Genomic DNA, 14841 nt, shown 5'->3' with positions numbered 1-14841 from the left:
GAAGCTATGGCCACAGGATTGCTACCCCCTTGGGTCTGGAACACAGGACCCTTTTGCCCCAGTGGGCCTGGAAGGCAGAGCACTGAGCCAAAGCTTTAGCTTAGGATTCAGACTTCAGGATGAGCAATTTGAGAGCAACTGAGTGGAATTTGCCTAAAAATGAATCATACCTTAAGTCTCCCCCATACCTGATTTAGATGATGTTTAAATGAGACTTTTATAATTACAAAGTTAAACATATCATAAGTGTTCAAGTGAATGCTAACAAATGAAAGGATTGCTCCTCTATAAAAAATGTCACCCACATAAATCTAAAAATTGAAATATGTAACATTTCCCTCTAGTTATAGTCATCATCTGCTTTCATTGTACTCAATGGGAGAGCAAGAAAGGAATTTCTTAATTTTAAATCAAGCTATATGTGTATGACATTCAGCTTTACCAAGAGTTCAATATATTTGAGTAATTTTAATACTGTATAATGAAAGTGAAAGTTGCTTAGTCAGGTCTGATTCTTTGTGACCCCATAGACTATACAGTCCATGGAATTCTCCAGGCCAGAATACTGGAGTGGGTACCATTCCCTTCTCCAGGGGATCTACCCAACCCAGGGATCAAACCCAGGTATCGCGCATTGCAGGCAGATTCTCTACCAGCTGAGCCACCAAGGAACACTAAAATTAACTGAAAAATTCTATCTGTTCTAAAGCACTGGAAAAGGGCTGAAGTTAAAAAAAAAAAATACATTACCTGCAGTAATCTCCTTGCTTAGCGACCTTGGCCAGGGAGAAAATGCAGTCAACCGTTGCTAGGTGATGGACTGCTTTACACAAGGAGTGATAATGTTCACTGAAACTCCTACAGAAGCAACAATAACAACAAAAAGGTGAGCAAACTGACTTCTTAGAACTATAAAAACTGTACAATAAGTAATCAGTTTGGTAGCTATGATGAGCATAAACAAATAACCAGGCACACAGCTAGCAGTTAAGAAAGGTGGAAACTACATTGAACTATTTTCTGCTTAATAACTTGATTACTGAGACTTTATTTGAAAAAAAAATATATATATATATATATATAAAAATATTTTAAAATAGTTTCTTTACAAAGATGTCTACTATTAATACCATATTGCACATTTCATCTGACCATGACCCTGAACTCAGACCTAATTAACACTAATGTAGAGATTATTTTCACTTAACTTAAATGACATCATGAACTACCCATATGGATCAGCTTCCCTTTGCACATATCCTTCATGGCATTGTCCAAACTAGGAAAACAATTTCAATATCTTCTAAAATTTACTGGAAGTGTCTCAAAGGTAGAGCTCATCAGGTTCACCTGATTTACTTATCTAACATCTAACCATAGAGTTGACATTGCAATAAATTTTTTGAAGGCAAGTAGAAAGAAAGGTACTTTTAAAAGTGATCTTCAGTTTTCTTATTAATAATTCATATAGAAATTAAATATGAGACTTGTTTTTAAAAAGGTCTGTCACTTCAAATCTTTGGCTAATTAGGTAACTGGTGATCTAAAAGTTTAAAAGACTTGCACTGAAAGACTTATTCTAGAAAAAACATATGCTGTATGTAGGGGTTTTCCTTTCCTTTTTTTGCTTGCTTGCTGCTGCTGCTGCTGCTGCTAAGTCGCTTCAGTCGTGTCCAACTCTGTGCGACCCCATAGACGGCAGCCCACCAGGCTCCCCTGTCCCTGGGATTCTCCAGGCAAGAACACTGGAGTGGGTTGCCATTTCCTTCTCCAATGCGTGAAAGTGAAAAGTGAAAGTGAAGTTGCTCAGTCACTAAGCCACTTCAGTCATGTCCAACTCTTAGCGACCCCACGGACCGCAGCCCACCAAGCTTCTCTGTCCATGGGATTTTCCAGGCAAGAGTGCTGGAGTGGGGTGCCATTGCCTTCTCTGTTTTTTTTGCTTAGATACTTCTATTATCTCTTATCATAGGAGTTCCTTATAACTTTCTAAAGATAATCCTCTCCAAAAGAGATGAGTATTATACTGAATGCCTCTCTTAAAAAATATTTCTCTATTTAATACTGCAGGTTTCAAAAACTAAGAGATTTAGTCTGTTTGCTTCTTAAATCCAAAGGTTTTTAGAGTGCTTCCTACTAGAAAAGGATATCCAGATTAAGCTGCTATGTGATCAGTTATTCCAATATTATTACCACTATACTGATTTTTTAGAATCCGTAATTTGATTTTTTATTAATATTAAAATAAGATATCCTATATAGATAACTCTTCCAGATACTAGAACATTTTAAATATTCAGTTTTAATTCTAACTATTTGTGAATTACAGAGTATATTTACAGTATATTTTAAACTTCTTTGTCTGAGTAGATACAGCACTGTTGTTGTTCAGTTGCTAAGTTGTGTCCAACTCTGTGATGCCACAGACTGCAGCACGCCAGGCTTCCCTGTTCTTTCACTGTCTCCCTGAGTTTGCTCAAACTCCTGTCCAACCATCTCACCCTCTGTCTTCCCTTCTCCTCCTGCCCTCAATCTTTCCCAGCATCAAGGCCTTTTTGAATGAGGCAGCTCTTCATATCAGGCGGCCAAAGTATCAGAGCCTCAGCTTCAGCATCAGTCCTTCCAATGAATACTCAGGGTTGATTTCCTTTAGGATGGACTGGTTTGATCTCCTTGCAGTCCAAGGGACTCAAGAGTCTTCTCCAGCACCACAGGTCTAAACCATCAATTCTTCAGTGCTCAGCCCTGTTTATGGTCCACTTCCATAGATGACTACTGGAAAAACCATAGCTTTGACTATACGGACCTTTGTCAGCAGAGTGAGAACCTCATGAACAAGGAGAGCATAATGAATACAATTTACCTGTTTCTCCCAAATTAAAGTTACTCAGAAGGAACTACATGGTTACCACTAACAATGTTAAGAGCATGTGCAGAATACCAAACACAAAGGAGACTACACCTGACAGCAAACGGGAGCACTCAGTTGCCACCTTAAAAATGGCTCTTAGTGTTGAAGATGCCACGTGCTCTGTGGACGTAAGGCTCCTGAGGGTGCCTTGTCATTCCTAGTAGCTTCAATTTTAGATCTGACTGCTCATCTACCCCTTGGACTATGGCTCATTCTGTCCCTATTCTAATTACTGATCCATCTGGTCTTCCTATCCTGGCACTCTCTCCTTTGCCAAAAAGCAGCCATATTTGATATTTCTGCTCTTGCCTCTCTGAATCCAAGTGTTCAATGTATCTGTGGCACTACAGTAAAAAAAATAAAAAACAGCCAATTTTTTCTTACCCCCACTCCTTCCTTCTCAGCTCCTGTCCAGGCCACTAATTTATCACTACCTAACAGCCTTAGGTTGAGGATAACTGTCCCTGATGATCTAACTTCTGGGATTGAAATAAGTAATATAACTCTTGGTCAGTACCATTTCAGCTTAGCAACAACACAAAAGGCAGGAGAGAGAAGGTAAATTATTTAGCTGTGGACAACAATGTTCCTTCTCATGTCAACTGTATAAATAAGGCATGTGAAAAAAAATTTTAAGCTATCATAAACCTTAAACTCACCATCACAACTCTTATAAAGCCTTGCTTGACTTCTTCGTCTTTGTCTATTTGTTATTCTTGACCAAATTCCAAAGAGATCATCTTCGAAAAATGACAGGTTGAAAAATGGACCATTCAGGTAACAATCTGATAGACTTGGGTTTATGTCATAACAACATACAACTTTATCACTAAGCCACCAAACAACTTCAACTAATCACTGTGATTTAATCTCAAAAGGTATTGCTGGGTCCACGGGAAGGAGATTAAAGACACTTGGGTTCTAAAGTTATTATGACAGTTTACCATCTGATGTTATTCAATAATATTTATTTGAAGTTAATTAAATAGGAGAATATTATTTTCTATTTGCAAATGTATTTCTAAAATACTTGAACTACTGTATGAGAGGTAATTTTATTCAATTATTCAATTGAATAATATTCAATAATCTTATTATTAAAGATTTTTCCATTAAGATTATTCAATATCAAGAGCCTATCTTTTAGAACATGAAAGAAGAGACACTGTTTTTTGAGAGGGGGTTCCATTCACAGACTTTCTTACAGCCTTGACTTCTTGCAATATTTCAATAAAAAGTAATGTGACTAATGGACAACTGTTAGTATCTCGGTAAGAGACAAAAACACTTGTATAGCTGGTATTCAATCCTCTGGTGTCAGGTTCAATAAGGTTAATCATTTTTGAAATGACATTATATTCACACCATCTGGCACCTCAATAAATAGTATGTCTAACAATCAATGCTGTTCTCGTGGGGGCTCTAGCTGCAAATGTTGTAGCTAAATTTCAGCCAATATTCTTTCTTTAGATAAAAAAAATTATATTTTTCTGTTTGAAAGTAATATATGTATATTACAAAACTTTTGATATCATGGATCTGCAAAATACAATAAACTTCCAGTAATCTCACCCTCCAGAATTAATCAGTTAATATTTGAAACTATTTATATATATAAATGGCCAATAAGCATATTAATAACAGCATGTGTATTTAATATTTTAAAATACAAAAATGTGTACGCTGTGCATGTATGTGAATTTACACATACAGAACTGGCATTACATTTTTAACACTTTTCATCCTTTTTTTACTTAGCAGTATATCATATCATATTCTTCTGTGATGTTTTAATGTTCGCTTACTCTCAGCAACTCCCAACTCCAGCCAAGCCATGGTATGATGAGAGTAGGATCCTCCTGGGTTAATGGGGTAGGAGGGCCCAGGCAGAGGGCTGACACAGTGAGGATGGAAGGGTGTGAGATGACAGGAGAGGAAGGGGCAAATCAAAGAGATGTTTTAAAGAGAAAAAAGACAACCAGGAATTCGATAATAGATAAACGGGAAAAAAGGAATAAAGAATCAGGATAGTGCCAACATCTTTACCCTGGGAGAGCTGAACTTTCTCTACTCCAGAATCATGAAAGAACATAACCCAGACCTATAAAATCACACCCACTATGTAGACAGTGAAGACAAACAACCTCATTGAATCCCAGGACCCTAGAATACAGTCCCCGAAGCTTGAAAGGGAAAACATTAGTCCACTTTTCATGTTCTCAGTGATATCGCTAAGGGGAAAGTCAGGAAAACAGAAACTCAAGAGCCCTGAAAACCCTCAGCCAGGGTGATTGAAAGCAAGTTGGAAAAGGAAGTGAGTAGGCCAAATTTCTATCCCCAGATTCAAGACTCAGAGTCAAGATAATTCCAAAAGATTCAGGGTAAGTGTACTGAAATCTCTTTCTGATCCTGTAATTCAAAACTCCTCTAGGCAACAAGAGATGGTACTAACCTACTACCTTTTAAAAACTGTCACATACTATCTTTTTTGCTCCTCTTTTTTCACTTGTCAGAGTTGTTACTTTAAATGGAAAAAAGTTCCCTGAAGACTACACTGAATATACTGTTTAAAATTTTAAAGAGCAAGACAGAGATTTCCCAGCGATGCCCATGGACTGATTCACCACAGGTGGGCGCTACAGCCTGACAGCACAGGGCACACGCCCTACCACCAGACACCCTGGGCTGAATCTGTGTTACAGTCTTATTGTGGGCAACTTATCCTTTATTTCTGTCACTTGCCTTATTCATTTGTAAACTGGGGATGATAATAATATTTCACTCTTAGAGCTCTTGTGAAGCAAAATGAGCTAATAAACAAAGTGCTTAGGTGACTGGTGGTCTGGAGCTGGCTCCTATGGACTCATGAAAGTCAACTGCGTGCACATCTCTTTCCAATCCAGGCCAGCAGGAGCTTGCGATCAGTCCTGGTGGGTGTAGTGACACCACAGAAATCAAACACACACTACTGCTCTCCAGAGAGCTGGCTATTCACCATTTATCAGAACACCACCAACTTAAAACTATTAAGATGAACATGTGATTGTTAATAAATCCAGAAAGAGACATTCTTTGAGACAATGACATGGATGCCTCCCCTCTAAATTTCATAATATAAAGGTAGAGGGCTATTCTAGATTAAAATACACTAATGAAACTTAATAAACAAATGCAACATGTGAAGGTTTCTTTTAAATACGGGAGGAGGGAAAATCACAGTCATGGAGAAAAGATTTGTGGTTGTCAAGGAGGAGGGGGCTGAGGGAGAGAAGGTCTGGGAGCTTAGGATTAGCAGATGCAGACTATTATATATAGATGAGTAAGCAACAAGGTCCTAGTGTATAGCACAGGGAAATGTATTCAATATCCTATGATAAACCACAATGGAAAAGCATATAAAAAAGGAATGTCTATATGTATGTAACTGGGTTACTGTGCTATATACAGCAGAGTTTGGCATAACTGTAAATCAACTGTAAATCAATCAACTTCAATAAAAAAATAAAAATAATAAAAATATGGGGAGAAGAGGAATTGAGACTATTTAAAATTTAACTTAGTAGCTGCAGTCCATGCGTTGCAAAGAATCAGACATGACTGGGCAACTGAACAACAACGATTAAACTTTCCTAGGTATAATAGTGATAGCAAAATTATATAGCAAAATGTCCTTATTTTTAGAAGATGTATGCTTAATTATTTAGGGTCAAAGTATTATAATGTCTAAAACTTACTTTAAAATGTTTCAGAAAAAAAAATGTGAGGGAGATATAAAACAAATGTAGTAAAATCTCAACACTTTAAATAAACCTAGTAAAGAGTACAGAGATCATCATTTCAACTTTCCCATAGATTTGAATTTTTTCAAGATACAAAGTAGAGGGAAAGAGGTAAAGGATGCAAAAATACAAGAAAAAAATTAAATGCAGCTAGTGGGCTAGCCGAAAACATTGTTAGAGTTTTCCTGTAACATCGTACAGACTTTGTTTCCTGGAACAACAAACTTTTTGGCTAATGCAATAAAACAACTAACCCATACTTGTCCAACTCTGAAAATGTTAATTAAGCCTTTATACAAGAAAAGTAAACAAAATCCAAGGTAGAATTTCAAAATGACATTACTAAACATCCTTAGCAACAAAATGTTAGTACAGTAACAAAAAGTATATTTGGTCTCTTACCAAAGACTAAGATGAGCTTACATTTAAATAGATTAAAAATAAAATCAGAGAACACATGTACTCAACTATTTTATGGCAGGTCAAAAGCAGTAATCTTTACTTTTCTTTTTGGTGGAAAAATTTTCCGGTCTATTTCTCATAGCAAAAAGTCAGATTATATTTTTCATTGTAAACTCACTCTAGAAAAGCAAGCCATTCAGCACTGCAGTCAAGGACTAGCTGCTCCCGGAGCTGATTCAGATGTCTGTAATTTTCTACAATAAAAGGAGAGTGAAAGCGGCTCACAGCTTTTGTGCTAGAAGAGAAGAAAAAACATAAACAGGAAATCAAGGTTACTAAGAAGTCAGTAATGCTATCACTTCAGAAAATTAGTTATTTATTATTCTCTGATGAACCTTGAAAGTAAATAGCTGTAAATAGAGAACATTCTTTAATTATGATCCTGAATTTTATTGATTCCAAAGATCTTTATTGTAAATAAAGTATTTGAAGTTCAGAGGACTTTGTTTAGGAAGCTTTTAAAATTCAAATTATATCCATATGGCAAAAATCAAAGTTTAGAATTTTTGTTTCATAAGTAAAGAGGTTTTTTTCTATAAATTATACAAAATGAAAATGTTTGGTTTAAAAAAAAAAAGATCAGAAGCAAATATAACAAAGTTAAGTCCTAACAAATCAGAGAGTTGGATATATTGGTGAAGGTCATATCATTTTTCATATTTTATACTTTCTGTATGATTAAAGTATTTCAATTAAAAAAAAGCATTACTATGAACAGCAATGTATTAATTCAGGAGGCAGTCAAAGAAGGGTTCATGATCCAGCTGCAGATTCACAGTGACCCTGGATGGGAAGAAATATCATGTGCTCCTCCTCTGAGCATGCAAACAATCTCTGCTTCCTCATCAAGAAGCTACGGAACACAATGGTGGATGCTATGGGTCCCCAGTCAGAGAATCCACAGTAAGATTCCAACTCTGTCAGTTACTCGCTATCTATGTGACTCTGGGCCAATAAAACTGATTTTGTCTAAACTAAAAACTTTCCTCACCTATCAAATGGGGATAACGATAGTATCTACCTCATGAAAAGTGAATGTGTTACTTGCACAGTCATGTCCAATCTTCCCATGGACTGTAGCCCACCAGGCTCCTCTGTCCATGGAATTCTTCAGGCAAGAATACTAGAGTGGGTAGCCATTCCCTTCTCCAGAGGATCCTCCCGACCCAGGGATTGAACCAGGATCTCCTCCACTGCAGGCAGATGCTGTACCATCTGCGTCACCAGGGAAGCCCATAGGCACTGTTGGAGGATCATAGTGCTCAGCAGAGGAATTATGTCACTAGCACTCAATGATTTCCTACAGGAAATTAATCCTGAATATTCACTGGATGGACTGATGCTGAAGCTCCAATACTTTGGACACCTGATGCAAAGAACTGACTCATTAGAAAAGACCCTGATGCTGTGAAAGACTGAAAGCGAAGGAGAAGGGGATGACAGAGGATGAGATGGTTGGATGACATCACTGACTCGATGGACATGAGTTTGAGCTACTTCTGTCAGGTGGTGATGGACAGGGAAGCCTGGTGAGGTGCAGTTCATGGGGTCGCAAAGAGTCAGACATAACTGAGCAAATCAACTGAACTGAACTCAATGTCAGGAGCCATTCCACTGTGGTAGTGATTAGTGCTTATTGATGCTATTATTATGATGGAGACTTTAAGAAAAAAAGGTCAAGGTTGAGTGATAGGTAGGTGATGACAGAGTGTACTCTGATCTCTGTTTGCACATTCACTCCTGTTAACACATGGTCACAATTATCTTTAATTTGGCAAGTTACTGAAAATGAGCCTTTTGCATTCGAAATCTGACTAATGATATTTTAACTTACTCCTGTCAAGGCTCTGGTGGCTAAACAGATAAAAAATACCTTCCCAACCACATTTATTCATTCGATTTACATCACTGAAATGTTCAAAAGATGCTGAAATTGATTTATGCCTTGCTTATAGCTTTTAAAGTATGTTATCTAGATTTTTTATGCAAACATATTAATCATAGCTTTCTCTTCTGACAAAACTCATTTAGTGAGACATTTCAGTGGTTGTTCTAGACAGATTAACACAATTTCTAGTAATTTCTCTTCATAAAGTGTATTACCATTCATTAGCTGTAGTATAGAACAAAAATAGATAAAGGAAAGAGTGCCTGCAGAAGAAGAAAACATTCCCTAAAATCAACAATATCTGAAACTCAATTACAGCTTCTGGTTTAAAAAAAAAAGGGTGGTATTAGAGCTAAATAAACCCATGATTATGCTTTCAGGATCCTTTGATAGTGGCCATGGATAACAGGGTTTTTTTAATTAAAATAATGAATTAACAATCATTCACACATCATGTCAAAATCATGTCAAATTTCCTTCCACTAACATAGAGTTCCTTCATACCATCACCAGCTACTAGTCCCTATTCTACTATCTTAGGCAAATGTAACATTTTCATCTCAAGTTGATGCAAACATACTAACAGTAGTAATAAATATTTCAGAAACAGTACCACTCACAAGAGGAAATGAATTTCTCTAAAACCACTCTTTAATGAGTCACCTCTTGAGGATTAATGCCTAACCAAGAAGAAAAGGCAGAGTCTCACTGTGGTTCTCTAATTTTGTTTCTGATTAATTATTTTCATGAATTCAAGACACAACTTTAAAAAAGAACATGTAAAGAACTAGTATAACTATGTGCCATGGAAAGCATTAAAAATAAAGAAAGGCAGAGCTCAGTGAGGCAGAAAATGAAATGTCAGCTTCTTAAAAGAAATGTCAGGTACAGCATTCATCAAGAAGTTCAAGCAACCAAATTAATCTTATAATTGAAGGTTCTGCAACTTTCTCTTTCCATGTGTTTAAAGTGTACTCTGAGGTATAAGGATAAAGCAGTAATTCACAAAACAAGAAAACAAATACATACAAATAAGATACCTTTTGGATAAAATTTTAAAAATCAATGATTAAAAGAGTTTAAGATAATTATTTCTCTAATTAAAAGTTCCAGAAGGAAACTGAAGGGCAAGAATTGCTTTTAATGTCAAGGATGTGGTTTTAACAGTCCAGAAGCATGAAGGTAATTTATTATTATAATCCACATGAATAATAAAAAACATGTATTTTTAAACTTACCTTCCAACCTTAACCCAATCAGCTGGTATACAAGATACAGCAGAATTCTTTACTTCAATCATAAACTAAAATAAATATAAATAAAAGTTAGATATTTAAATGATTAGCCATTATATTTTTAAATCTTCCACAAAATTGTGGTGTGATAGTCTATAAAGTATTATTCTAAACATTCAAAATAAACCTAGCACTGTTATTGAGAGAGTTCATATATGTCTGTACAACCAAATATTAATAATTAGGGTTTCAATACTTAGGAAAAAGTACAATTTGTACTGAGCAAAAAGGTTGTAATAAAAAATATAACCTGATGATTTAATACCTGTAACACTGTTATGTTCATATTGCAAATAGTGATTTTTTCCTTAATGACCTTTTTCATTCATTTATTAGTAGCATTTATCTTAAGAATTCTATGACTCAGTAATACACTGAACCTCTAAATACATAAAATTTTTTTTAATTTTTTAATGTTTTATTATTAGACATTAAATCAGTTTGAGATATGGCCAATCCCTTATTCTAAACAGAAGATTTATTATAATAGCTTTTATCCAAGAAACCTAAGTCCTATAAACATATCATCACACAAAGCACTTAACCCCTCAGCAATTAAGGAAGGAAGAGATTTCTTCACATGAGTATTTTCTTTAAGTTTTCATTTATATGAACTATTACGGATCCAACTGTACTCTACAAGCTTTTCTAAAATCAGCCGGGAAGTAAATGAAATCACTACTTCTATCACACCTTCCATTTTTCACATGAATTATATATCATCTCCTCTTCCTGCTCACATTTCTGTACTATTACAGTGAAATTTAATGTTTCATTTAAATAAAAATATACCTGTTTTTGTGTGGGATGGGACCCAGAAATTCTGTAGTTGCCATTAATTTTGAGATGACTACAGGAACTTTGTCACATACGTTTTACAACATTTTGGTATTTATAACATGCATATTATTAATAGTATCAGCCTGGCTTTTGAGTTTACTTTTCTGTTAATAGAAATACTTTAGCTTTTATATTCATTATAATTGGCATCAATGGTTAATTGTAAGAATTTTTATCCTTAGCAATGATTTTGCAACTAACGATGTCCTCTTGTATACAGGAAATTAATACAATTTCAAATCTGACATATCCAGTTAAAGAAAAGAGTTTTTAAAAGTCTCTCCTTTGGGTAAAAAAAAGTAACCAAGGGGAAAAAAAAATAACAAAATAAATACACTAATGAGAAAGATAAAACCTCTCTAAGAGTATGCTAAAAAATATTCTGCTTAAATATTTTGAAATCTTCTATGAGAAAACATATTGGTGTTTTTATAAATAATTGCGGGAGAAGGTAAGCCAAAGGCAAACAGCAAAATTCAGGGCCCCAGTAGACCACTAACATTTGGGAATAATACATATAACACAGAGTTCCACAGAAATTACTGCCTAAATGATAGTGGAAATTTTTAAAAGAAGCTAAAACTGCCTCAATGAGGTCTCTAGGCAGCCAGCTAGAATAGTGTACTTAAGTTATGCACCATAACTTATGCAGCATGGCAGCTCTGAATCCAAATCCATGCCCTATACACATTACTAACTGCCACTGGTCACACTCCTTTGGAGCACCCTGGGAACAGTTTAGACCAGGGGTCCTCAGGCTTCAGGACCTAATGCCTGATGATCTGAGGTAGAGCTGATGTATTAGTAACAGAAATAAAGTGCACAATAAATGTAATGCACTTGAATCATCCTGAAACCATCACCCACCACTCACTACCCTGGTTTGTGGAAAAACTATCATCAACAAAACTGGTCCCTGGTGCCAAAAAGGATGGGATAGACCATAACTGTTCCATCTGTAAGTATCCAGGGTCTACTCCAAGACCACAGCTCCTCAAGCAAGCCATTACAGAGTCAATACCAGATGGAAAACAGAGTGAGAACCAGGAAAGCCACGTGGACCTCCTGTTTGTTAACTCCTGGGGTCACCTTCTCAGGTGCTGGTCCTGTGTGTCGTCTTGGGTTTCTCCTCAGCAGTCACCGACTAGCGGTTTTTCTCTGTTCTACACTAGTTATGGGATAGGAAATTTTCTATTTCTTTTCAATGAACACTCTAAGGATGAGCAGACAAGCTTTTTGTTTAGAGACTTTACTGCTAAAGGAAACTAACAAAAATTGGAAGTTAACATGTATTTCAGAAATTTTAGAGAGTTCTCATAGAAACTTTCCTTGCTCTATGGTTTGTGACTTTGTTTCCTAGGTGTTGATGTGAAAAATTTGTCTAGATTCACTCTTAACAATCTCTCATATTCTTCTGCTGGGATCCAGTTCTGTCGTGGTCAAACGTCAGATATTGTTACTTAAACTACAGCCCATAGAATCACTGGGATGGAATCATTGTTAAGTTTGCTGAAATTCTTCACTCATTCCAGAAATTGCTCTCTGTTCTCTCCAAGGCCACACTTCACCCATTCCTGTTCTCCCCTCTTTCTCATTGTTTCTTAAGAATTCACAAATAACTTTTATTTAGATGTAAGATGTAACAGATTACTTTTCATGTCTCAATCATGCTAAGCAGATATCTGGATATGTTGCATGCTGTGAAAATTTATTAATTCACAAATTCATTTTTCTAAAGATGTTCCAATAACATTTATTTCTTTTTCCCGTAAGAAAACTACTAATCAAAACTGTCCCAAATCTAAGTATCACCCCATGCCTATTCCATATTTGATTCAATGTTGAGATATAATTATCTCCACACAGAAAACATGAGAGACATTATCACAGAAACAATGAACTATGTAAAGCTATGTAAGTTTCTGCTTTCATTATTTTCTTTCCAGGATTTTTTTCGTTCACTATTTTCTAAACCAGTACTGTCAGATGAAGGTGTGACAGTCACTCAGTTGTGTCAGACTCTTTGCCATCCCATGGACTGTAGCCTGCCAGGCCCCTCTGCCCATGGGATTCTCCAGGCCAGAATACTGAAGTCGGTTACCATTCCCTTCTTTAGGAATACTGTCAGAGTTAGACACAATAATTCCCCAGAGTCAATAAGGCTTAGTATTCTCATGAATGCATAAAAGCTGGGAACAAAGTGAAAAAAAATGAACAGTGCAAAAAGTAACACTGGTTCAACAGTTTATTTTTACTAACAAACTCACATACCACACAGGGCTGTCATAACAGGTTTTTTAACATATATAACAAAAGTTATATGTATGGAACTATGCTTTCAGCTAGAACAGAAGGGTATAAAATAAGAAGCACATATATATAATACAAGAGTTTTGCCTCCTAGCTCCTTTACTTCTCAGAGGTAATCATATTTGATGGAGTCTGTTTTACTCCTTTAAATCTCTCTAAATTTTGCTGATACCTTCAGTACAAATATTTAAACAGAATTTGATTATAACAATGCTGGATATTTAGAATTTACTTGATGTTTCAATTAACAGCATCAATAATTCCCAAAAGATGTTATAAAAGCGATTCTACAATGAAGTACTATGGAGAAGGAAATGGTAACCCACTCCAGTATTCTTGCCTGAAAACTCCAAGGATAGAGAAGCCTGACAGGCTACAGTCCATGGGGTCGCAAAGAGTCAGACACAACTGAGCACACATTTGATTCAAATGAAGTACTATTAAGATTTTAGAAATTTAAAAAACAACAACCAAGAATCTATCCTTTTGTTAAAAACTAAAAAATTTCTTGCCTCAAACTCACCACCTTAATTTAGTAAAAGTTAAGAATAATTGGATAATTTACCTTCCTTGATAATCCTCTGTAATCCAATTACCTGGTCTCTATGCTGTGCTTTTTCTTAAATGTCAGCACTATACTATCAATGCTAATCTACTATCCCTTATGAATTCCTGATCAGTTTTCCCCATTTTAACTTTAAAACCCCAAGTGAATCTAAGGCTGTCTTCCAAAACCTTACGTTTTATTTTAATCTGAATAATGCAAGCTCTAAAATGTCTGAATTTTATCAAATAAAATCTTTGATGTTGATAATCTTTTGTGTTAACACTGTTAGTGAGTTGAGTGAAATGACAACATGGTATAAAGATCAGAATCAGGCAGACCTGGGCTGGAAATAAGTTCCAACTTTGGCAGCTTATCTCACTATACTATGCCAAGTCTCAGTTTTCTTTCCTGAAAAACTGGGGGAAAAAAAAACCCTTCTGTGCTGTCACAAGGATTCAGTAACATAAGCAAAGCACTTAGCACAATTCTGAACTTTAACATGTGCACAACAAATGGTAACTGTAAGTACTATTATTAAATGAATAATACATGCAAAGTGCTTTATGATTAGAAAGCACTTTCATGCTTTTTAATTCATTTGGTCTTTGCAGTAGTCTCACTTCAAAGGTGACTCTTCCATGGTCACAGTGCATGTAAGTGCTAGAACTGGCAGCTTTCACCACTATAATACCAGGTAACCACTTTTCTACTACACATTTTCATTAATATATTAAGCAACTTTGATTATCTCATTTCCAACAAATAGACCTGAACAGCCGGGTTGAGGTCACTTGTCACTTTGCAAGGTC

The 14841-nt window shown here is 35.8% G+C and overlaps 1 protein-coding gene across 4 annotated transcripts in view; it reads right to left on the bottom strand.

The window, feature by feature from the left end:
• The window catches only part of MSH3 (mutS homolog 3), a 169861-nt gene that overhangs the window by 65604 nt on the left and 89416 nt on the right, over window positions 1-14841 (bottom strand). For all 4 annotated transcript variants that reach the window (XM_020875739.2, XM_020875740.2, XM_020875742.2 and 1 more), the window contains exons 16-18: window positions 10279-10343; window positions 7271-7387; window positions 751-858 (exon numbers count right to left, since the gene is read on the bottom strand). In XM_020875739.2, the coding sequence (XP_020731398.2) occupies window positions 751-858; window positions 7271-7387; window positions 10279-10343 (290 nt within the window). The remainder of the gene's footprint in view (window positions 1-750; window positions 859-7270; window positions 7388-10278; window positions 10344-14841) is intronic.

Source organism: Odocoileus virginianus, chromosome 3 (genome assembly GCF_023699985.2).
Source record: "Odocoileus virginianus isolate 20LAN1187 ecotype Illinois chromosome 3, Ovbor_1.2, whole genome shotgun sequence".
In the NCBI taxonomy this organism is placed as follows: Eukaryota; Metazoa; Chordata; class Mammalia; order Artiodactyla; family Cervidae; genus Odocoileus; species Odocoileus virginianus.
Note: the sequence above shows the minus strand (reverse complement) of the source record. Positions and strands in the feature narration are given on the sequence as shown.